The following is a 25,930-nucleotide window of genomic DNA, read 5'->3' as shown; positions in this document are numbered from 1 at the left end:
GTAAATAAAAGAACAATCTCAGAGTTAATGGTAGACTAAAACTGTGAGTAGTAGATTTTATGATGACATTATACATTAATTAAATTTACTGGACCCTCACTCAAACATACTCAGCTGCCAATAATGGCTATCCCAGTACATTCTTTACTGTCCTTGTACCACAAATTTAATCAATCATACCTTTTCCATAACCAAATAAAATGTATAAGTTCGTTTGGTAAAATTGCATACTTTCATATACAGGACATGTTGCAACACCTGCATTAAATTGTGTGCAAAGCCACGTAGTTTAAAAGCACTCAATCACATCCCCCCAAGCAAAGGAATATGTTCTTCCTCTGAGGGGCAAACATTACTGTATGCTAATAAAGACTATCAATATGCTAATAAACAATTTCAGAGGCATTTGAGCAAAACCAAGCAAGATGAAGAGCTTCAGTTCTGAGTCACAGCAGGACCAATATTGAAAATCATGCTGTGTGTTTCAGTGCAGTTGCTTTCTCCAAGGCCACAGCCAGTCCTGAGGGGTGGCCATGGTGAGGGGAGGCTGCACCATGCTGGGCCCAGCTGGCCCCTTGGGTGCCTCTGTGAGAACACATTTAATAAAGGGTAAAACAATTGTGCAGCAGCCGTGAGAGAAAACAATGAGAAAAAAAAAGCCATGAGAAAAGCATCGTTGCAGACAGCAAGGCCAGGGAACAAGGTGGAGCAGAAGGACTGGCTGCAACTCCCTTTCCCCACGCCATGGAGTGCTTGGTGGAGAGAGAGGCAGAAAAACCAGGAAAAAAGGAGTGAATTTGAACCTAAAGGAGGCTTCAGTTTTGGTTTTATTTCTCACAATCCTATTATTTTATTAATTCCTAACAAATTAATCTCCCTCAAGTTTGTTTTGCCCATGATGGTAACTGATGAGTGGCCCATGAGCTTTTTCATCTTATTTCTTCCCCCAGTTCTGCTGAGGAGGGAAATGGAGAGAGCAAGTCACTGGTGCTCAGTCAAGATCAACCCACCAAAAGGTAAATGAAAAGGAAAGGGAAATTATAAATGTTTCAGTGATATCCACTGTCTCATACAATGAAAGAGTCAGTTATGATATACAAATAACTTAACTATTTTCTTTAGAAAAGCTTTTCCAGAATACCTTTAGTATACCTCTTCCAAACACTTTTCAAGACTCGCTAGAAAGACAGCTTTACTAAGAAGACTGAGGAATCTTTCCAAGTGAGTTGACACACAGTATCCAATAATTTAAACAAACCAGAAGGCATGCAGCTGCTCTAAGTGCCCACTACAGATAAGGAAAAATCTCTGCTGTAAGTACCGAAAACTTGCGAGAAACTCACAAGTACTATTGAAGAAGCAAATATTTAATTTTTTATATTTGACATGTAGAGAATTTATAACAGGAACCAATATTCGCCTAGTAATTTACTCAGAAATACACTCTTGAGCTTAACTCATAAATTCAAAAAATTTCTTCTACCACATGCATCTGAAAAGAAAACCTTGAAAACATATATATATCTATGTATATATAGATATAAAATATAAATCATTCTGAACAGAGTGAATAAGAGTTTTCTATAGATAGCTGAAAAAAAAACTTGAGAGCTGTGAACATTATCATTTATGTTCCTAAAGCATACAGATCCCTGTATTTCATGGTAATGTGAATGGTATTTCTTACAAGGAACTGTCATTGAGATAAACAGATGGAGGAGAAGTAAAATTAGTTTTATAATGACTCTTTGCATAATACGTTCCACTGCAAACAGGTTGCATAGAGTAATTATTAAAACACAGTGGGTTATTTCTTCCAAATTCAAAGTAGATGAAACCATGAAAATAACACTCATTTTAAGTTTTCTATTTCTGAGAATTAGAAAGCAGAAGATAGGTAAGTTCTTCTGTACAACAGAAAACCAGCTCACACTGATTAGTAACTTGGCCATCAATTTTTATTTTAAGATGGAAAAAGTGGTAAACTGCATGACAAACTGGCATGTTTCATGTTGTTGGGTTTTTTTAGAATGGCTTTCAATTTTTGGGGTTTTTTAGAATGGCTTTCAATTTTATCTGCCTTGTCAGCTTAGCTTGTCATCTTCAGTCTTCACAGCAGATAGCCTATAATAAAAACTAATAACTGTGTTTACTGGAATTTGGTTTTGTACTCAGAATATCAGGATGTGACAACATATTCTCAGCTAAGTTAATTGCCCGTAACTGAAGATTTCTTGCACGATTTAAAGTGTTGCCATGAAACCATCAAGAAATTCTCCTTATAAGTAATAAGATTTAACTCAATGCAAAAGTGAAATCCTTCAACTGGGCATCAATAATTCTAATTAAAATAAATATCACTTCTGATATCTGGTAAATAAGAACTTTTTAAGATTTTACATACACTGAAACTTTATTTCCCAGAGCAGAACACGATCCTATGAAGTTACGTTGCCTTGCACAAGCGTAGGGCATTAATTTATGTTGTCCATTTGATTAGGAACTGAAGTCTTCTAAACTGAGAAAAGTAATACAGTCTTTCCAGTTCATCAGCTCTACCCTCATGAAAAACATTTCTGACGTTATGCTGTTCATATCAAACTCCCAAGAGTCACACACACCTAACAAGAATCTAAAACCTACCAATTTGTAGGAAGTATTCATCACTGGGACTCTTTTACATCTACTGCAAAAAGACAATGGGAATCAAATACACTGAACAACTCTTTTATCACTGATCTAGCTCAGTTCTTCAGACTACAAGGTAAGCAGTTAATGCAGAAGGCGGCATCTTGAGAGTCCACATGACTGTTTAAGGAATTATAGATGAGCTGCTCTAGTGACAGCAACATAACAGAAGACGTGATGATAAGGAAGCTGAACAACAGACAGCAAATATAAAAGCACAAGAAATAATACGGGAGATTTTACACAATGAAAAGAATGCAGAAAGATTAAAAAATGGGTATTTTCAAGATGTGAGCTGTTCCTTGAAACTTTTGCTATAAACTTCTATTTGAGAGATACTATGAAAGATTTGTGTATGAAATTAATTTGAGACCTCCTTTTCTGAGACAAGTAATGTAGTCTGTCCCTTAGCATTGCTATTATACCCACACCTTCAAGTTATGCAAAGGTTTTTAATGATAGGACAGATGATAGAGTCTTTACCCTAAAGAGGTTGTAATTCCATACGTATGCAGGAGATGAATTCTCATCTCACTGACAAGATAAAGCAGTTTTTGTTATTATCAAGTTTGTTTAAAATTGTAATAGCAAATTAAGTTCCTACACATTAAGTTCCTGATGTGTCCAACACAGTATTCCTATTATAGCTGAAATTGTACCAGTTGTCCCCACTGAAATGACAATCTCATATTATAAGGTTCTAGACTTTTTCAGTACTTCTTAATTTTTAATCATGTTTTCTTATATTATGGTAAAGTGCATCTTATACAAAATAAAGGGAAAAATATATTTATTAAAATGTGATTATAGAATCCTAAAACAGTCCAGATTGGAAGGGCTCTTGAAAGATCATTTGGTCCAACCTAACATGGAAAAGGGGAACCTAAATCATATTACTTATCACCCTGTCCAGTTGTGTCCTGCACATCACAATAAATTCTGGGAGTAAAAAGAAAATTCTTAACAACTGTAAGCATCTTCAAAATCAGTGATAAGCATTCCCCTCTTCACAACCCTGATGTAACCAGATATGGAACTTCCAATGGAGAATTTAAAACGTGATGCATATGACTTTAGGGTGTAGGAACTTGGAAAAAAAAGAAAAGATGAAGGGGAAGTACTCACAGTCTAATACAATGGAGCAACAATTGCTATGCAAGAAAAAATTACGTTTAGACGCTGAGAAGTAGATTTCAAGGTTAATAAAAATAGACAATGTGCAGCACTGAAGAAAAGGTCTCTCACAATTCTAACTGTTCATTCAGATATGTTCGGTGTTAGATAACAAACAATAATTTAAATGATTCCATAGATGAAGATGATGTGAATGTGGATTTGAGACTTTCCACAGCATATTGATTTTTTCATTAGCATATTATATTTCACACAAAATTTTACATTACAGGCTCTTAGTAAATAAGAGTTCATCATCAGTTCATAGACCAAATATGATTTTACAATTTTATGTATGTATTAAAAAAAAAAGGGAATGGAGAAATAAAAATCAGCAGTCAAGAATTACAACAACAAAGAGTATAAACACAGTTTCAGAGCCAATATAGGCTGGCTCACCAATTGAAAAGCCAGAGAAGGGAACCTATTTTTAACCATAATAGCAGATGATGCTTGAGACTCTGAGAATACAGGATTTCACACCAGCTTTTTTTACTCACTGGCATGATCTATCATTCTAGCTACACTTTAGGTTTACAGAATTTTGCATAAGATTATGCTGTTTACAATGTTTATAGATGTTTGATATACTCCATCCTAAAAGTGAAATTTAGCAACACTTTTATCATATTTAATGCAAAAAATTCATTAAATTACTTACCCTATTGGTCTTGAAACTACAAGCTCTACTTGTGGCTCAGGTTTGGATTCTAAAATGATGTTATACACCTCCTCAAAGGTGGCTCCTTGTAGTAGCCTTCCATTCCATTCTAATACTTCATCACCTGTAAGTTAAGTAATAACACCCTGCTTAGGAAGTCTGCTGTGGACGCCACTTACAATGACAATTTAAGCCATTCTACTGTCAGTTTTTTGGATTGTGAAACCTGTGTTGTAGAACAAATTTGGAGACCTTAGTGCAGGAAAATCCTGAGTATTAAAGGTTTTCTGCAGGTCAGCTTCAAATATGTAAAGTTCTGAGAAGCAATATCATCAGCAGGATCCCTACTGAGTTAGATGCTGCTCTTACTCTCTTTGGCAGCTGTGGCTTACAGAAATCCCAACATGCTCTTTAGAAAATTTAAACCTTTAAAACATCATATCTCATCAACTTACTGTTCTGAAGACCCATGTACTTTTACAAGTTTAGTACTTAAAGTTCAGATATTTCTTATGTTAATAATTAATATTTCTTGAACATTCTCAAATCCAGCAATCTATGGTTTGCATTTTGGAATAGAAGCAGCTTCCTAGACAAGGTGATTCTGTTCATACATTTGTAATAGCTTGGTTTTCTCCAAATAATGCCACAAAATATAGACCACAAAATTACTAGGAAGGACATCAATGGAATATTGAGTATAAAAATGAGCAAAAATGTTAAAATATTTTTTGAACAACATGACAATATATATTTCACAAAAGCAACCATCTAGTAACAGGGTCAGATTGAATTCTGAAGTATTTCATCACATATATTTAACATAATTTCACATGTAATTAAAGTCTCTCACTTGTTATCACCATCAGGAAAGCAACTCAGCAGTATAGATCTATAGTAGATACATACCTGGTCTAAGGTGCCCCACTGTATCAGCTAAGCTTCCTTTTTTAACTTTGGTGATAAATGCGCAGAGTCGACCTGATTCAGTCATCTTTCCTCCTACTACCTGTTTCAAAGAGGAAGTATTTTCATAGTATGAAAATTACTTTAAATTATTTAAATGTACTGGCAATAGAAAGAAGAATTCAGCTTTTTCCTTGGGTTTTATGTAGCCCAGGTAACACATACACACTTGAAAAAAACACCACAGAAATTTGGCTATGACAGGTTATTTTTGTAGCTATTCTGGCAATTTGCACAATTGAAGAACAATGCATATAGAGAATGCCAAAGTCATTAAATTTTAATAAATGCATGTATAGAATCTCATTGTATTATAAACTACCACCCAAAACAATCTAAGGTATTGGTCATTAGATTGCTCACTTCAATATTTTTTTAACTGAAAAAAGGTATATTAATACAACAGAACTCAAGATGTTCACACTAAGCAATGAAATTCCCTTTGGCTTGGCAAGTCAGATGAAAATACTTGTCACACTGAAAATTTCTCTACGGGGAACTTCAACAGGTTTGACTTTAATATTTATCTTAGAATCAGACTTACATGTCAGGATCAGTCATAACTGAATAATCTTCAAATTCTTAAGGTTTCTTAACAGTCTTCATACTGGGATTTAAAATTTGTAATACTAAATCCAGTTTAGTTTACTTTCAATATATAAATACTTAAAAATTCAGGTCAGAACTAACTGTTGGAAATCACTCTTTCCATATGTCTATTGAGATTAAAAAGTAGTTACTCTTGAATCTGAACTATTAATGAATCTCACTGAAGAGTTCATCTTCATATGAGATTTTAGAAACTTTAACGTAGATGTTTAAACAAAAACTGCTTTCTAGTGGCACTGTTAATCTCTTCTCTGGCATTTTCTGACAGTAAGACAAAAATAAACATATAAAACTTGAGGTTCAACTGGCTTCTCCACTGACTTAAAATAAAATTATTTATTAATTAAATAAAAAAAAATTTCCAAAACGTGTTAGTATCTACAATACATAACTACACTGATTTAACCCTTACTGAAAGGGTGTGACTACAACCTAATCTGTATACCTGAGGTGAAGTAAAGAGTTGTGCGAAATAGAGAACAGAAAATTTAAACTTCTTAATGATTTCTCACAGCAGGGATATGGAATCAAAATAAATACATGTTTGTTTCTTCCACTGTGTATAGTTTGTTCTCATTCTTGTACTAGTATTTCAGGAACAGCAAATAATAATATCACACAAAATTGAGATCAATATATGAGCTGGAAGTAATTCATAATGTGTTTAAAGAGCACTGCATCATGAAAAAGAGGTTCACACATGAAAAAAAGTTAGTACATTATTTTGTGATAAAAAACAGTAATATTAATATTAACAATAATATTAATATTCATTTCATATTTTTAAAATGTGGCAAATCAAACAATCAGAGAAGAAAAAAATTCAGAAAGAGGAAGTTCCATTGGCATACTCCGATCTGGATTGAAATATCATTAACTCCCAGATGTTCCCCAGCATGGCAGCTGGTGTGGGGTCAGTAGCTCTGACCGAGGAAGCTGTGACCGGTCCGGAAAGATGGTCCCGAGAGAGATCGTCTTCCCGGGGCCCGGTGTCTTCCCTCAGCTGCTGGCTGGAGGGCCCGTGCAGAGGCTGTCAGCTCTTTAGTGATTGTCAGCTCGTGATTTCAGCTCAGCTCTGCAGGGCAGCCTCCAAGCCAGACCAGGGAGAGAGAGACGAGAGGCTCGTGTAGCTGTTCCACACGAGGCAGCTTTATTAGTCAGGCGAAGAGGGGCTAGGGACGAGCATCTCTCTGCCCTCGCAGGGGCAGGGGGTTAGCTTTATAGGGATACAGGGGTGGGTATCAGAGGGTAAGGGCCAATGGGCTACAAAGGATCTGCATAGGGTCTCCCAGAGGATTCGGGGTTTGTCTTCTTCTCCCCGTACCTGCGAAGTGGCTGCCTTTCCAGGGGAGTTCTGCTGGGAGGTTAAGCACTCTCCTTATCTCAGCAGACCTCCCTCCAGGGCGGGGGCTGGGCGTACCCCACACGCCAGGTCTTGAAGAGAGATAATTTATTTTTCACTTTTTTTCCCTTTCTGGGGAAATAGAAGTTATACCATGGCACAATGCTCCATACTGAAGAACACAGGAATTGGCTTGCCTAGCAAGGATGCAATTAGTCCTTTGCTATGAAGACATTCTGGGAAAACTTGTGAAAACACGTCTAGTCTTTCGGAAAAATACAACTTTTTCATTCTGCCAAGGACCCTGCAAAGTTACCCTAGGTAAATGAATATAAAATGTCTATATAGTAATTTTGCGAATGATATGCATTATCAATACTGGTATGCATACACTATATAACATGAGAATACTTTCATTATAAAATTAGCTAATTTAACTGAGAGTTGTCCGTTTCAAAATTATTCATCACCAACCTTCAATCCGAGCATTGCTCCTGAATCTCTAGGCACACTTCCGTCTTTTAGTCGTTTATTTAACAAAATCCGACCAATGAGACGATCTCCATCTTTGGATGGTTGCCAAGTTACTGGATGCTATCATATGGTGTTAATGGAAAATACAGTGAATAGTATTTTAATGAAAAATATTTCAGTAATACTTTTCATTTCTTGATATATTTTAAAAATTCTATGGAAGTATTATGATTACACTAATATTTAATGTAATAAAATGACAGAAAACTGTAACGGAAAATATTTATTTGAACATATCCTTCATCACAATGGACGTCTAATATTTAATAACATTATCTATTTTACTTAATCCAATTTGTAAATATCTTGAACTGACAGATACAGACAACTACACATAGTTATCTACACACAATGAGAATCACACCTGAGTACTGAGAAGAATATCGCTAAAAGTCTAGTGTAAGTGTAATACTGGAAAAGAAGTTTAACTCAAACTGCAAATTTGAAATAAGAAATGTCTTATTTTTCCACTACTTCAAACACGTCAATTCTTATCCAAGACCAAAAAATATTTTCAGTGTTTTACTTTCTCTCAGTAGTAGTAGATTAAAATTTAAAAATACAATTAAAAGGTCTATCCATTACTTCATTTGAATATTCTGTTTCTTTCTTGGAATAATTAATTCACATATGAAGCACAGTTACAGTGAGCATTATTATTCCATTACTATACATGTGCACACTTATACTTGTCTATTGGCCTAATTAATAAGTTTTTAAGATTTTCTTTTGTGTAATCATAGCACTTTTTCACAGAAAAATATTATTTCATGCTCTATTTCATGCAAAATTAGCAGGCACAGATAAATCTGCTCCCATTACAACTAATAACTCTAAAAAGATTTATCATAATCTCCACCAAACAGAAAGCAAAAATAAAAAATACCAAAGCAGATGGCAAAGCCTTTAATTCTGCACAGTACTGTACAAAATTGCATGGCAACAAAACAAATGAACAACCATGACAGTGAAAGGGAAAAAAGAAAAACAACTTTTCTGTGCAGAGAGACCCAATTTTCTCCCTTTTTCACCTGGGGTTTGAACTATTAATTTAATTTCAGCCCCAGGAGTTTGGAAATAGTAAATCAAATAAGCCAATTGGTAGAATCCTTATTGTTAATTACTTTATTCTTTAAGGTAATATCATGATATGCTGATTTGCAACCATAAGAACATTCCTTTATGCCTCTCAATTTTTTTTCTTATGCTGCCAAACAGTAAAAGCTGCAAGCATGCAAAGACTTTTCATTTGTTTTTCTTTTCTGCACCTTAAGAAATGCTATATTGTCTCTAGAAAGACCCTATCTTTTATTTTATGCATTATTTTAATGAGTGACAGAGAGCAAACAAAGACCAAATGAGCAGGTTAAAATGCAGGCTCCATAATCTCAGTACCTTCTCACTATGGCTATGTTCCTCGTTTAGAGTTGTGCTACTACACGTATCTACCCCAGAGTCTTTTATCTGAGGCTCAGACCATTCCAAGTCCTCTTCCAAAGAGTGGCCACCAAAGCACACCATTTTCTTTTGCCTCTCGGATAAGGTGTTAGAATCCGACAAAACTGCCTGCTCACTAGTTTTTCTTTTTCCCCTTTGACTGTCCCCTATAGGTGTGGGATAAAAAAAGGATACAAAAAAGAAAACATGCAAAGGTGTACATAAAACCAAGGAAATGTAAAATGATAAAGGAAACTAAGTGGTAAGGCTCCACATGTCTCACCAAAGACATTGGGGATGCCTCACTGCTATGCCAAGACGTATGGTCCAACCAGTTGTAATCCATGTCTCCTGTGAGAATCAGACAGACAAGATAGTGCAGAAAAGGAAAGGTGAAAGAAAGGACAAACAAAGATACAGTAAAATTGTAAAGACTTCTGATTATCCTATCTGATTCATAACCTCTGCCAGCAGGACTTGCAAAGGGCTTCCAAGAAAAAGTTCAGGCTCCAACAACAGAGTATATGGAATATGAAAAACAGTGAGGAAGGAGATACATTTGTGTGTGTCTATATTTGCATAAAATTACGTACAGTGTAAAACATCATTGCGCCAGGTTTATTAACCGTCCCTACAAAATTATTTACAGTAAATTAAATGAAAAGGCAAATTGTATTTCTAACAGAATATCCAGAAGGGAAAGCATTTAAATACAGAATGTCTTAAGGAACTTATTTCTTTGCTTCTCTAACACAAATTAATATTTTTTCTAATCACGTCAATAAAATACTTAAAACAATGGCACTCTATATTCGCTTTGCATTAGATGATGTTTTAAGGAAGGTTAAATGAAAAAAAATTCTAGAAACTATATTTAGAATAAAAAGCATATTAACTTTGATTTGTCTCCTGGTTAAATACAAGGACAAATTCTAGTAAGTACAGGTACCCCACAACTGGGAGTGTGTAGGGTTTTGATAAAACATATAAATATTTCATACAGTCAGAATTTAACCTCCATGGAAGACATGTGGTAGAAAGAAAAGTTTGAGAAACAGTTTTAAAGAAGAGATCTAAATTAATGCTGCTGTCCAAAGAATTTGGGAATGACTCATGTATTTTATTAAAACATTGTCTTTTATGTATGTACTTTAAACACTAAATTATGCCCACACATTCTGCACTATTACGTTTCTCTCTTTTTTTTCCCCTCACCATTGTTACTACACGTTACGTGAAAAGTATTTTGTTACTGCATGCTACATAATATTTTTACATTACTATCTTCAGGAAACAAATGTTTCATTTTCTATCAAATTTGACCAAACTCAAGCAAAGTAGTTCTGGGTTTTTAAATACAGACCTCAAAAAACATTTTTCTATTTCTGTTACTTCAGACCCTGCTTTAACATTGCTCAACCTATTCCTCTGGAACTACATCAGTAGGGTGGTGAAATGTAACTAATAAGTCTTAGCACTGTCTTAACACTTGTCTAGAAAACTTTACAGAGAGGATGTGAAGATACGGCCTTATAAAACTACAAGAAACTAAGAGATGCTTTAGAAAAGTAAAACAGTCTCCTTGGAGAGGTATCACAGAATTAACTAGGTTGGAAAAGCCCTTTGAAATCATCAAGTCCAACCTAGTATATTGTATATGTACAATGAAAAATATAATCTTTTTCCACTCGTTTCCTCCTAATATAGAGACCTGCACATGCTACATGGGAAAAAAAATCGTCTCATTTTCATTTCAAAGAAGTAAATAGTCAAAATACAAAGGCTTTGGTTCAAAAAGATACTTTGAACTTATTCCCTTACACATTGTAGAAATATGTTAGCATATTAAATAGCCTTTTCTTTCACAAAAAAAGTGTTAAAGTAACTTCATAAAGTTATTTTGAAGCCTTAATTCATTCATATTTTCTAAATAATAAATAAGCTGTAAATCTATTAACTATGTTTCTTGACTCTTGAAAGGAAGATAACATTTAAAAATTGGAAATTCTTACCAAAACTGCTTTGCCATGAATGTTAACATCTTGCCTGTATTACAGATAAAAGTGTGGCTATCCTGCTAAAGGAGAAAGAAATACACTTTTGAAAGCTAGTAACATGTTGCTAAAGGTACTTCTGCAATGGAATTTCCAGTGCTACTTCTGCCTCCAGACATTGTTTCAAGGGGTACTGTGTGAAATCATCAGTGAGCTCATGAAGATCTAGCCCTTACTCATAAATATACGTTTAGAGATATCCAGAAGACAGAAAGAGTTCCTGCCTACATATTGCCTGTTTTACAAATTCCCTGGGGCCTTTCAGCACTGGTCCCAGGCTCATCTGTTGGTGTAGCTGGTTTCCACTTATTCCAAGTCCTCTAACCCATGTATTACTGTATGGTGCATCCACAAATTGTCTGTGTCCAAGACTAGATTCGGTTATTTTGCAAAAATAGTTACTCTTCATCAAATGATAATCCCTGGAACTAAACCTGCACAGAACACTTGCAAAATTGAGCCTGTTACCTAATCAAAGAACTCCCTCTTCTTGCTCTACCATTTTCCCTTCTCCTTTTCAAACAAGATGTAGAAGGCTGACTTTCTTTTTATTTGTTTCCCACAGTAACTACTAATTAATTGGCATTTATAAAATGAAAATTAGATTAAAATAACCAAGAACTCCATCCAAACACTGTTTTGGTTTTACCTGTGTAAAATAGGTAGTTATATGTTTCCAAAAATTATCATATAAATTAGAAATTGTAAAGCCATTGTAGATCTTATAGATTTTGCCCTTAACACTGCATTACGTGATCTAAATGACAGGCATAAATACTATGCAAGTTAATAAAAGGATGGCTGTCTGGAAGCCCTGTAGTGTATTACATTTCTGTGAGAGACACGTATGGCTCAGTATACCTACAACTTTTTGAGATAAAATGAATGGCTTGATAAAATCACTGGACATAAATTTTTCAGTGCAAGTTCTATAAATATTAAAATCTTGACTAGGTAAATTATTTTTTAAATCTTGTAAAACTAAAAGTAATATATGTAAGGCACATAGGTTTTTGCCTACAAGAAAAAAAATTATAAGTAAATAAACAAAAGAAAATAAGGTAAAGAAATAAAAGTTAAACCACGATATTTTGTAACAGACACTGTAGTTTTAACTCTGAGTACCACAGAATGCATTTGCTGCTCTCTTAGAAATTTCTCTTCCACAATAGAAGATACTTTATTATTGATAATATATACATTTAGGATATGCAGCAGAAATTACTCAGGAAGAAAATGTCACTCACAGATAAATTACATAAGCTATAGTATCAAAACCACCATTCACGGAAAAAAGATCTAATATATTACTAATTATATTATACAATCTTAGCTTATGCCATTATAACAATATTCAGATGCCTTGTGAGTTCAGGAGTGCAGCTGGATATAAAAAGGACATATGCGAGGTCTGCTCTTATTAATGTCAGTGAGTTCTGTGTGTATATGGAAAGCTGTGCATACATCAGTAACCCAGCCTTTCTGTAGAAACAAGGTTAAGCTGAAGCCTTTGTAACCTTACTGGTGTTCAGTGTGTTTTGCTTATTTTACTCAGACAAAACCAAACAGGAAGAGGAAAAGATCTTTTTCTTCCATGGTCAGGAACCCCCAGCAATGGGAACTTCAAATGTCAGAGTATATTTTAGAAGACTTTTGGTCAGTTTCTGTTTCCCTGATATTTTAATGCTTGATTATGTAGGTTTTTGTTTCCTATAATGGGTTTGCCACACAGAAATATGGTAATTGAATATCTTTTATAAAGCATTAAGAATTTTGTAGCTAACCTACAAGGTGCATGTTTACTCTTTTTTGAGTGTTGTTTAAGTTCATCGTCAAATCCAAAACCATTAATCTTCCAAACAGGTTAGATATAAAGCACTCAATTTAATTGGCTATTCTACTCATACAGGGTAATTTGGATGCTCTGAAGTGCCCAAAATCTTCACAAAGGATATAGGCATAACCCAGGCCCTTTCTAAACCAAGACCTCTCTAAACTGTCAAATGTTTCCCTTAGTGAATTAAAAACATAATCTTTGAACCAAATAAACCAAAACCTTGTCCTCAAATTCAAATCTCAATGCCAAAAAGGACAGGTCATATAACTTTAAATTCTTCAGGCTGAGGAGACTACCTGATTACATAGTGTATACTGAGCACATACTTCTGACTACTTGAGCCAATAATGGTACTTATATATCATTACTCAAAACTGCGAACAATTTAACCTTGCAATTAAGTGAGTATATTCACCCTCCACGCTAACTTCCAGCATAAGGGTACAGTGAGCCGAACACATCCTGTGTGTCTTCATCCTTCTCCTAACTGCACAACTCCCAGTGCAGCCCTGTACCAGAAGGCCTCTGGAGCAGAGTAAAAAGTGAGCTACAGCTATTGAAGAGCTTCCATTCCAGAAGGTTAGTTTCTGTGTTTGCAATACTATCCTTCTAGACTGCCACACAGTGGGTGACTCCAAAGGGGAGCTACACAGCTGAAATTGCCTGCAGGTGATTATATGAGTGCTTAAACAATTTGTCAGCTCTGGACATATCAGGGACATTCCAGCTTTTGGTGCAGGAACAAATGTAAAGTTGCCTGTCACACAGTTGATTGTAAAGCACAGAAATATTTTTCAACACAGTCACTGATGCAGTTTGAGCACTGATTACAAAAAGAAGCACCTTCTTGCAGGTCTTACAGTAGGCTTTGAAACTTCCTACCATGCATTTCAACATTTCTTGTTAGGAAATAATTATTCCTCTGGATTTGGCAACTTTTAACCTGTAACAACCTAGGAAAATGTCTGAAGGATCTGGTCCTACCAAAGCAAAAAAAGAGAAGCTGTTCTGTATGTAAAGGATATGAAATACATTTTGACTTTTAATATGTACAGAGAAATGCAGCAATTAGGAAAAAAAATGTATAAATCTTCATTAGTGAATAGCAAAGTGCTGCATTCCATGAGGTGGGTGAGTGAAAACCTGGGGGAGGCAGGAGGAGGTAACAGTGCATACCCATGTGGAAAGAATGATGACGCTGACAGCATACAAGCATTGAATAGAGATGCTGCTATCAAAAAAATGTCTCTGGACCCCATGGATTAGTCTTTGAGAACTTAGAAATATCCTGAATTCCTCTGTTATTTTTATTTAAGGGATACTGTCTGGGGGAAAATCTTACTAAAATTGAAGACCCTGGTTTACCCCCAAAAACTGTGTAGCCATGCTTTGAACTACTACAAGGACTGATTAAAAGAAAAGATATTACTCTTGATGTAAAAGCTTATCTAATGTAAAGGGGAAAGGGTTTCAGCATGTCTGTTTCATTCTGGCTCTCCTTCTGAAACTGAGACTTAGGATCACTATTAATAGAAGAATAGTTACTGAAAGTATTTTTTAATTTATGTTTTGCTGCAAGGATTTAAATTGCAGGAAAGACTTTCTTCAAAGTTACATTTTCTAGAACAAAATTATGCTCAGTCTGTTAGTCACATATATTTTGATAAATGTCTTTCCTTGGAATAAATTGAAAGAAAGCATATCAATATGGCAAATACATTTAGTCACAGCTCACTGCACAAACTAGAGGACCTTATACACTTACAATCATGTCTCTCATATGACACCTGAAGTGTGACCCTATATGTCACACCACAACCTCTATCATATGATCCAGTACACAGACTCACACTCTGGATCAACAGGTCAATGGACAGGTACTCTTTAGTTACAAGAAACAGTCAGAAATTTTATACTGTCCCAGTCTACCACTGCCAGTTTGTCTTCTTATTAGGATTCAATTTTTTCAGATTTGCACACCTTTGTTATATACTTCCTGCCCCTTTAATAAGATCAGGGAAAACTAGAACTAATTCAGCATAATATCCTACGGATTTCTCTCTTGCTTGATTGTCTTTAACATTTTATCTTAGGAAGATGTTTACTCCAAATTACACTTTTGACCCTACTTGTAGCATTTTCACTTTTTCCCTTCTTCCTTCTTTTGTTACAAAATTTAGAGCCTGTGCCTGAAAAAGGAAGTTCTTTTGGCATAATAAAAAGGAAAACACACACTGGAAAGTTTCAATAAGACAGTATTTTTGGATCATGCCCAGCAGCAAGTAATCAAAAGCAATTTTTTACTCTTTTATTATTATTTTTAAAAGATGCCTATTTTCCTTTTTCTTCCCTTTTCACATCCACAAAGACCCCATATGTGTTCATGGGCTGACCTCGCACATCTTCCCTGATTGTCTGTTTTAACCATGCATGTTATAACCATAACCATGTTATAACCATCCCTTCACCTTAGGGCTGCAACTGACATGTTGATCACAAGTTCTTCACCATCTCAGGCCTGCAACAAGTATCAGCAACATCAGCTTGCCAATACCTGAATGAGGGACTCATATAAAGAGGAAACAATGCAGCAGAGAAAAAAACCTTTTAATCCTATTAAAGAATCCCATATCTGGCCCTCATTTCCACAGCTTGGTGTTATTTAATGCTGGGATAATGTTCTCACCAACTAAAACCAAATAGCTCATTTACATGTTCTCAATGAGCACACCCTTTTTCACAGACTAGTCTCCTGAAAGTTAAGTTCTTGTATATAATGCACAGAGGAATTAACTGGTATCTAGAAGGTGAGAAAAAACCCTGTATTTCCTGAATCAATGAAATCCTGAATCAGAAAAATGAGTCATCTTGGAAAACAACTGCTAAGGAAGCACAGAAGATCCAATGGTTCTGTGATGTGTTGGAGTTCCTGCACAACTGGGAACCAAACTGCAAATGTACAAGAAATTCCTTCCTCAGAGTTTGAAACCAGTCCAAGCAAATTCAACTGTTTTGCTGCCAATGGGAAGGCAACAGTAAAACCTGACAAGCCAGTTGGAAACAAGCCTTATAGCCCCCTGGAAGTGAAGACAGTTCATAACTGGAGCACTATGAAAATTTGTGAGAAACAGCTGCAAAGTTTAGGAAACAGGTTTGGGGTTTTGTGTGCTCTCAGTACCTATTTCCATTAGACTTTTCTTTTTATTACCATTTTATATACACTCACCAAAGAAGGCTTGGTTAAACTGAAGAAATAAGTAGCTTCAGGAAAACTCTATTTAGCATTAGTAGACATATTTGCTTACGCAATTCACTTTGTGCTGGCTTACCCTATACTCAGCCTTCCAGAGATATACACTCTTTCTACATCCTGAAGTTGTAACTTTGCCAAAATGACTGTCAGAGTAGCTCCAACAAGGCTGCCTGGCATCTCGAAGTCTCAGGGCCATAGGACGTGATACGTATGTACTGAATCCTAAATGTGACCCTATTTCTATTTGGACAGACATAAGCTCTCTACCTTTGACAGGCAGTGTATAACCAGGTGCATTTTAATTCCTTTTAGTAATGGACATCTGTTGACAGGGAGCCTATAATAATGTTTTCCATTTGCATTGTTCCTTCTAATACTTACTAACAACAGAAAAAAGAAACTAACAGAGAAAAACAAACAAAAAACCTCCCTTATATTGTGTACTTATTTACTTTCAAGCTTTACTGCTTTGATGTCAACACTAATTATTACAGAAAATAACCCTAAGCTACTTTGAATCACTATATCTTAATTAATAAGTAAGCTTCAAGTTTGCATAGTGAAGACAACAGGAGACCAAGAAAGACAGCAAAGGAATGGATTCTTCATGAGGTATGCTGTCAAATTCACAAATAAGGACATGGACTTAACATGTCAGTTGTACTCATGACACAGCTGTACTAATTTCATCAAGGGAACTATCAGCCATAAGTAAAGCTGAAACAGTGAGCATGTCAGGAAGGAAAGTCTTCTTAGCTTAGCTTTAAAGAGACATATTTATTCATAACAGTTTCCTATCTTTTATCCCCAATGCTATGTAGAGCTAATCCTAATGAAAGGAGACATTACTAACATAGACATGGCTCCTATCATAGGCATGTCATTATCTAGAATCAATTTCCATCATCAGCCCAGCAGCCACCCATATATCATGACTGAAGATCAGCCAGTTGTTTCATTGATCACATCTTTTTCCTCTCTTTCCACTGCTTCCAGTCAAGATCACTGACATCTTGCTACCAAAAAGTGGTATTAAGAATTACTCATTTTGTGATTTTCAGTATGAGATAACCAATATACAAATAATATATCTATTTATCTAATAGAATTCATCAACAACAACAACAATAATAAATTTAAAATACAAAAACATTTAAATTTTTGAAGTGAAACAGTCTTATAAAATATTCAAGCCAATATCTAAGTTCCAGATACTTGCTGCCTTTTTCTGTTCAGTTATTAGATTTTGTTTGGGATGGGAAGATATCCTCCACTTTTACCCTCAGACATGGTTGTTATCCTATAAGGACAGATGAAGGGAAGGTGTAATGCAAAAAAGGTCAATATTTTTAAGCATAATATTACCAATAATTTCTCTCAGTGGGTACTGGAGAAGACTCTAAATTCCCTCTAAATGTCTTGATCGCTGATAAGGATATGCACATTTCAGAATAGAAATAAAAATAACCTTTAAAAAATCCTCTGTATTACATGCTTGAACAACTAGTATTTGAATAGTAAATCACCATTCAGAAGTTAAGCTGATTTATTTTCTTGTCTGTAATTCTCAGTTGACATTATGCAAAAAGATATTGGCAAATTTCAAAATTCTACCTAACAATCAAGAGGGAAGTACAACTACTGTGGTAAATGTTACCTTTTGAAACTATGTGTAACAAAGAAACACAGCATTTCTTTACAAGTCATAGCAGGGTTTTTTTCTTTAAACCTGACCTAACACTTCACACATGGAGTACAAATGACTTTATGGTTGTCTAAACAAGTATAACTTTTAACCTGCTACCTTCTCAATACTAAACTGCAGGAGACACAACATACATTCACTTTACTTTTAAAATTATTTTCTTTAAGAAACAAGAGCTTAAGAAACAAGTAAGTCCAAAGTATCATCCATCCCTGGCAGCACACATGCCATAAATGATCTATAAATATGCAGTACATCTGCTGATTCAGTAAGCTGTAATGGCAGCAAAAAAAACAGTGCAAGAGGCTTTTACATCACCTTGACACTGCAATAAAAGCCTTTGTAAACTAGTAATTGGATCATTAATTACTGATCTCCCCTTTAGCAGTCATGATGAAGAAAGTAATTTGGTATATGTAAAAACACCTATTGTTTTAGAGTTTGGTTACACGTTATTTTTGTCAAATCACTTTCTTTGAAGGAAATTAATTACCTCTTTAAAGAGGAACAGAAAACTTGAAAATGAAACTCCAGTGGATCCCAGAAGTAAAAATCATAATGAATTGTCCAATTTAGTTTCATACCTTCTGTGCACAGGCTTGACAGTGTGATACTGTATAATCAAATTAGTTCAGAGCAATGACCTGTTATACCTGGGTTACAGCTTAAAGAACAGATGTGCAAAAATAAAATACCAATGACTGTGGTTGTTTTTTAAGACACTTCATCACCATCAAGGTTATTTTGCTCATGTATACACGTTTATACATACATGCAGGAAAACTCCCATGCACCTTACATTAAGAGGAAGGCTAGGTTGCAAAATTAAATATTCAGAAGGTAAGGGTGGTATAAGACTTAGCTTGTCATGAAGCATTAATTTAGTCCGTATACAAATATATTTACATGTAATATTTCATAATACTATGGTAAAGGCCCCCATCCCCACAATCATCTTCTGTGCACAGAAAGAAAGGTGTAACTTAAAAAAGTTAATTAAAAAATAATATAGTCAATATCATTGTTTCTTCAGTTAATGACCTCTTTCACTAGTTACTGAGTGTAATCTAAATGCAGATCTAAATGCAAAATTCTTTGTCTCCTGAGAGCTCTGGTGCTGTGAGCATGTTCTCCAGGAGTCAGGGTTGAATTCAAGGAATTGTTTCTTTGTGGACCCTCTGCATAATGAAATGAACAGGATGCTACAATTACCCTCTTAAAATGAGCTGCTGACATACAGACATACCATCAAATACTGTGAAATGTTCCAAACAATTAGTGCCAAACTTGAGAAATACAGGGCTTGATTTTTCTTTAGTATTTTCTAGGATTTTAGTTCTGCCTTTTCCTAGCTCTATTATACCCATTCTTAGAAAATGGCAAGAATTTACAAAAATCTACTCACCAAATAAGCAGTAAATTTTATTACATGATTAAAACAAACAAACAAAAAAAATTCATCTTCCCAACATCCATCCAAGGCTGCTCATGTCCATGTATGCTGGATGTAAAATTCCTTTGAACAGAACTTCCTTAAGAATGTTCTTCAAAGAAAAACAATATGGTTAAAAATATGTTGTGGAGATACAAGGTTAAGATTGTTAAAGTAATAAATAGAGAGACAGAGATGTAATTTGCATTTTAAATTAACTTTGAATCCTGAAGAAAAAAAGTAGATTTCTTAATTGTAATTTGCACTGTCTTAATTATTTCAGAAGAATGTGGAACAGTGGAAGAAGTCTCCACAGAAGAATAGTGGATGTTAGCTCTGTAATTATTTCATTTCACTGAATACATAAAGAAGCACATTGCTCAGGGAGCTTTCCACAGTCAACAAGAACTACGCTCATAATTATAGCCTTCATGGTAGCTGAAGCTGTAATAAAAATTACATAAGGGATTTAATCTCAGTCTCTTGTTTTTGTATGATCACAATTACCCAAAAATATATCTCCTGAGGCTAAATATTTCCAGAATGAGTTTAAGTAAAAGGTCAGTATTTTCCACTACTTTTCAAGGAAAATTCCCTCACATGCTCTACTTGTTCATGTTTAAATTTCTGGAAAGTTGTGATAAGAGGAGAAAAAAAAGCCGCAATACTTAATGCTTGCAAAACCATCAGGGAATTCCACCTCATAAATTTGGCCAGGCCCTACATCTCATTGCACAAAGCAGTCCTTCAGACAATGTAACTTGTGTGGCTCACAGCAAAAGAGTTTTTCAGAAGCAAACAAATTGTGTAGCAGAGCCTGGACCACCCTTCTCTTCTCCAGGCAGAAGAGCTATATTCACAGAATAGAAGGTGCATAATTGTGATGTAAACACAGAGACTATACTGCTCCAAGAGAGGTCAGTAACTTACTCTTGTTACAAATGCATTAAGGACAACAAAGCAATGTGCTTCAAAAAGGCACCAATTGACTTCAGGTAGCATTGTGTACAAATAACACTTGTAGTACCGCCATTTTCAAACCATCCTCTCCCTTGCTTCAGTTGCTCATTTCCTTAGGTGTGCACCTTAGTTGACAATATAATTTATCCAGATTAACACAACTCTTCAAATGAGAGGTTTTTTACATTTGTCTTGTGACTCTCAACTTCAGTTTTATTTTCAGAAAAACTGCTATTGTACTATCCTGCCTAAAGAAGACTAACAGAAAATGCACCATGTCATCTCCATGATCTGTCCAAAGACTTATGCACTTCACTCATCAACTACTTATTCATCTCTATGCAGTATGAAGCTGAAAGTCCTGGGTAAGGAAACATAGCAAGAAGTATGAAAATTACATGCAAACAGTTTTGGTTGATTGTTTGGGATTTTTTTTAATTTTAAATTAAAGAAGCTGCCTCTTCTCATTATGCGTTCTCGATATCTCTGTCCAGGACTCAGACGTCAAAAAAATAGATGTGGGATCCAGCTGGCACAGGTGTCAACACAATGACCTTAACAGATATGGCCAACTGATTTGTAAACAACAGAAGGATCATTCCCTGATTTAAATCTGGCAGTGAACACTTGGAAATGCACCCATTAGTCCCTTGGAAGACTGCTCAGCAAAATACTTTTCTTTCCTGCCTGTGTCTGCTCAGCACAGACAAAATAGCATAGAACATCTTTGCTGTACTGTAAGAACTGCAGTCCTTGTCAGAGTGAAGGCTTTATAAAAATGCAAAGCACGAATAAGCTATAATAAATTTATTATGATTAGACTATTGTATTACCTGAATCTGACATTTTTTAAAAAGTCTGTGATAATATTTTACATATTTTACAGAGAATAGAAATTTTAACCTCAGTATTCTTCTGTTGCTGTTTATTATTATGAAAGTAAATTTGGACTATTCATATCTATCAGAAGAAAATAAAATCAGATTCAAATGAAATTTTGATTGGTAATTCTGAAAATATATGAATACTGACACTATTAACATTTTTTATTTTGCATTTTATAATGGACTGTGATCTGTAATTCCCATTCTAGAATTTGTTGAAACAAAGAGATACCACAGGATTTTGCAAATGCAGAATCGGCTATGCTCGCAGCTATATACTGTACACAACACAAGCAGTTAATGACTTTTTAGGGTGACATTGCTTTTCCTGCTTTTCTTTTTTTTGTTTTTTTTTAGATCACCCTCTGTCAAATCTGATAAAGAGCTGGAAGGTATGATATGCTTTGGGAATAACAACTTTGGCAAACTACACATCTCAATGAAAACAGTTACAGATTTTATCTGTTTCTCTGCTACAACTCAGCATCTTTTCTTTTTCTTTGTTGATTTCAAATGAGGTCTTATGCAAAAAAAAAGATGGGAAGATCTCTAGTTCCAACATTAAATTTCATAAATGACTGTGTTATTAAGATGTTTCTTGTAACTTTCTTTATTGCTTGTTTTTGCAACATCCTTTCTTGTATAAGCAAAGTATAATAAGGAATTTTTTATTTCTTGGAGTAAAGTCAGAAGCAACAAAAGCTCATAATAAAAAAATATCATATTCCCTGGCCTTCATATTTTTCCAAGTATTAAACCTCACTGCACTTTTTCTTTAATTTCAGGTACTGCACACACCAAGAATTTAGTAGGAGTTTGTCTGTTCCTAGGAAGAATAAAATTTCAATAGGATCCTTCAAAGCCTTTTACTTAAGTATCCCTTGCAATCATAAAATCTTTTGTACTTATTTCCAAAAACTCTGCCACATGCAATCAACATCATGTACTCAGACACGGGAGTTAAATAAATAGTTGAATGCAATCCCAGAGAGAGACAACTTTGGATACAATTTTACTCAGCTACTTGTCTCAACTTGTATCAAACCATGAGGAAAGTTCCTGAGCCAGCGCAGTGCCATGATCTTCTCACTGGCAGCCGCTGCTTTCACGCTTGATTCTTCATGTCCCTGAACATGACAAGGAAGCATTCCAGGTGACACCTTACAGTAAGGCACAGCTTATAAGTTACCAATCCACAGGGTAACAGAAGACCAACGTGACCACTGACCTCATCTTGACAGCTTGGATACACTGAGGAATGGGAGCTGTCTCATCTAAGACAGGCATAATAAAATAGTTGACTCTGCAAGATTCATGCACTTTTTAGCTTCTGTGGAAACTGTCCACTCCAGCAACAAACACTTCAGAACTGTTGTGTAACCAGCAAACTGGGTATGGTGGATGTCAAGACTGCAATTCTTTCCCTGGTTTAAAGGCCCCCATCAGGAGAACTCGGGAGCAGACAGCACAAGAAAGTACCGGTGCGGATTGTTCTTCCTCAAACACTGTATAACAAAGGCAGACATTCCACATTGGAGACTTCAGGCCCTGTTCCCAGCCCTGGCTTTGTACAATGCCTTAGTTACTTAATCTGCTAGAAGAGATTAATCACAAAAAGAGCAAATTTGGGAAAGCTTTGAACACAGAAAAGGCGTTACGAAGTCAATGTACAGGAATGAATAAGCGCTAATAGAAAAGAGTGAAATGTGTATCACAGTTTAAGAATTTAGAAGATTTTGATTTTTGCAAATTTTACAAGACCCAGAAGAAGACTGTCACACAGAAAGTCAAAAAAGCAAACCTGGCAGTTAGAGGAAAGTGAACTGAATACAGGAAAAAATTCGATCTTTTGCTTTGTTTAAATGCTTTGTGCCTGAACAGAACTCAAATTTTAGCAAGTGACCCCCGACTGAAATCTAATAATTATAAAAATAGTTAGCTGAAATGTGGATCTTCAGTTTTTCCCAAAAGAGTAATGAGCAAAGAATTCAAAATACAAGGAATCTGAATGCTAAGCTTTGTTCTGACAGTGATCCATTGATTTCCAGTCCATAAAACCAAGATAATAAAGCTTTCTTCCACTTATAGAGATAAAGGAATGAATGCAAGCCATTCAAATACTACTGTGATGAGTGCTCTGCAAAGGACCATTAAAAAATTGGAGACTTAAAATAATCCAGGCTCTTTTAGTAAGAATTAAAAGAATAAATATGACTCATTTCTCCAGATACCATCCATTCCCTACAATAAAAAGGGAGATGCTGAAAAAGGACCATGGAGTAATAAGCAAAAAGAGATTGGTAACAATCATTTCAGGAAGCAAAGTATAGCTGACCACGAAATCTAGTTACTTAAATTTTTAAATTCATATATGATTCTGAAACACAACGTTAAAAGGAAGAAGCAATGAGAAATGGGCTCTGATTCTGTGCACAAAGGAGCAAATACCTTCTCAAAGGTGAATGCCCAGGGCTTAGATTCATCCGGCTGATATGCAGAATCTTATTTTTTCACATTGTGAATTTAGTTTTCAAGAGTAACCTTAATTTTTTACACCAGTAACTTTTTTTAAAAGCTCTTCTTTACAGTTCTTGTTTGCTTTTGAGTTAAATCACATTCTAATAGGATAATTCGGAAAAGAGAAAGAAATTATATTAAAAAATCACCTAGTTCACCTATTTCACATAAAGCTAACATAAATTAAATTAGTCTGTGTATAAACAAAATAAAAGAATAAATAAATAAATGTGGTGACAGCTATGATGTTTGGGAGTACACATACCTACTTTTTTACTTAATTCAGATATTGTTAATTTCAATATTTAAAAAACATTCATTATATCTTAGCAAGTATTATGTGGTATTTACCAACATCAAAATACTGTTCTTAGTACATATTTGATATCACCCAGAATGCTGTCAGATTGCATTGCAAACACAGATGTGAGAAAGAATCTGGTCAGCATTTTTCACATTGTCTTTATGGAGTAGTTTATTTCTTCTGGCTTAGGAAAATACTTGGCTTTGTTTTATATAGATATAGCACTTTTAAATAAGTGTTAATGGGGATTTTTTGTTTTGTTTTCTGCTAACATTAGAGAAATGAGGATCATTGAAACAGAAGTATGCCCATTAATTAAACTACATTAAATACATTGAACATATTTGTGGACACACTTTTTTTTTTTTTTTTTTTTTTAATTGAGAGGAAAAATGTGTTTCTTCATATACTAAATTCTCATTTTTTAATTTATAAAAATTCTAATACATCACTTTCATCTGACAAGAGTAATTATTTTTATATCTTGAAACACTTTGCCTTTGGTGATTAGGGTCACATGAGTTATACGATGCCAGAATGTGCATTATTACAAAAGCCTTATGTGAAAATTCACAAATTTTTGGTCTTTCTATAAATTAAATACAGCAGCTAATGCTGTATTTAATGGAATTTTTCCAGAACTTCACCATTAAAAAGAGCTGCTTACAGTAAAACAATACACATTTTTCAGATGTTGAATACTGTTTTGTTAATCAGTTCTGCATCAATTGTTTTTATTATGTAGCTCTTCCTCACACAATGCACATAAATCCCCAGCCTCTTTCTCATTAGAACTTTCTCTAAAATCTGCACTATATTGTGCACACTATGGAGAACACAATGCACTTGATAAAGAAAAATGATAGCATTATATCTGCTTCAACATTACTATAAACAGTCAACATTTTAAAATATTACCACACTGTTTCAATACTTACTCCAGGAAATTTATTTCCGATTATTTCATATTACCATATTGTTCATATTGTTTGCTGCTGGGAGAATATGGAGTAAGTTACAAACAAGCTCACTAGATTTCTAGCTTTGGCTACGCATTAACATTATACTTAGTGAAAAAGATAATCATAATCAATATAAATGCCTCCAAAGGAAATAGAAAAATTCTCAGCTGACTTCTGAATTCATGACTTGCATATTTTGCCCTTTGCTCTGCCTTGTTCATTATTTATGACTCAGGATAACAGATACCAGGACACATTAACATTTCAAATTGAAAAGAAATTTCAATTTTTGTACCCTTTCCTACCAGTGGAAATACTGCTCAACTACAAGCAAAAAGCGTCTTTGTGCACATATTAAAATCTTTCCCCAAAACAAGTTCCATACTTTAGTGAAGAGCATTCAGTAAGCCAACATTAGGTATCACATGCACCTGCCATGCTGGATTTCCACTCTCAATTGCTGGTATTTTTTAGCCATTTTCTTTGCAGTGTTGTAAAGGCCTGAATAGGAGGCTGGGTAAAAGACACCTAGCATATAATTTCTTAGGAGCTGGCATAAGTGGAAACTCATATAATTTTAACTTTCAAAACAAGAACTTCAAAAAGTCACCT

General features: G+C 34.8%; 1 protein-coding gene across 49 annotated transcripts in view; it reads right to left on the bottom strand.

The window, feature by feature from the left end:
* The window catches only part of RIMS2 (regulating synaptic membrane exocytosis 2), a 452,323-nt gene that overhangs the window by 209,207 nt on the left and 217,186 nt on the right, over nucleotides 1-25,930 (bottom strand). For 24 of the 49 annotated variants that reach the window (XM_042036192.1, XM_042036196.1, XM_042036199.1 and 21 more), the window contains 4 exons: nucleotides 9,694-9,761; nucleotides 7,914-8,033; nucleotides 5,432-5,531; nucleotides 4,523-4,646 (listed from right to left, as the gene is read on the bottom strand). In XM_042036192.1, the coding sequence (XP_041892126.1) occupies nucleotides 4,523-4,646; nucleotides 5,432-5,531; nucleotides 7,914-8,033; nucleotides 9,694-9,761 (412 nt within the window). Of the gene's footprint in view, nucleotides 1-4,522; nucleotides 4,647-5,431; nucleotides 5,532-7,913; nucleotides 8,034-9,368; nucleotides 9,578-9,693; nucleotides 9,762-19,300; nucleotides 19,306-25,930 lie in introns of those variants that run through there. The other 25 variants (XM_042036214.1, XM_042036210.1, XM_042036188.1 and 22 more) reach the window with 3 other exon arrangements.

The sequence above is a fragment of the Corvus kubaryi genome, unplaced genomic scaffold (assembly GCF_017639235.1).
Source record: "Corvus kubaryi isolate FWS band 111438036 unplaced genomic scaffold, C.kubaryi_AGA036_p1.0 37385, whole genome shotgun sequence".
Taxonomy (NCBI): Eukaryota; Metazoa; Chordata; class Aves; order Passeriformes; family Corvidae; genus Corvus; species Corvus kubaryi.
Note: the sequence above shows the minus strand (reverse complement) of the source record. Positions and strands in the feature narration are given on the sequence as shown.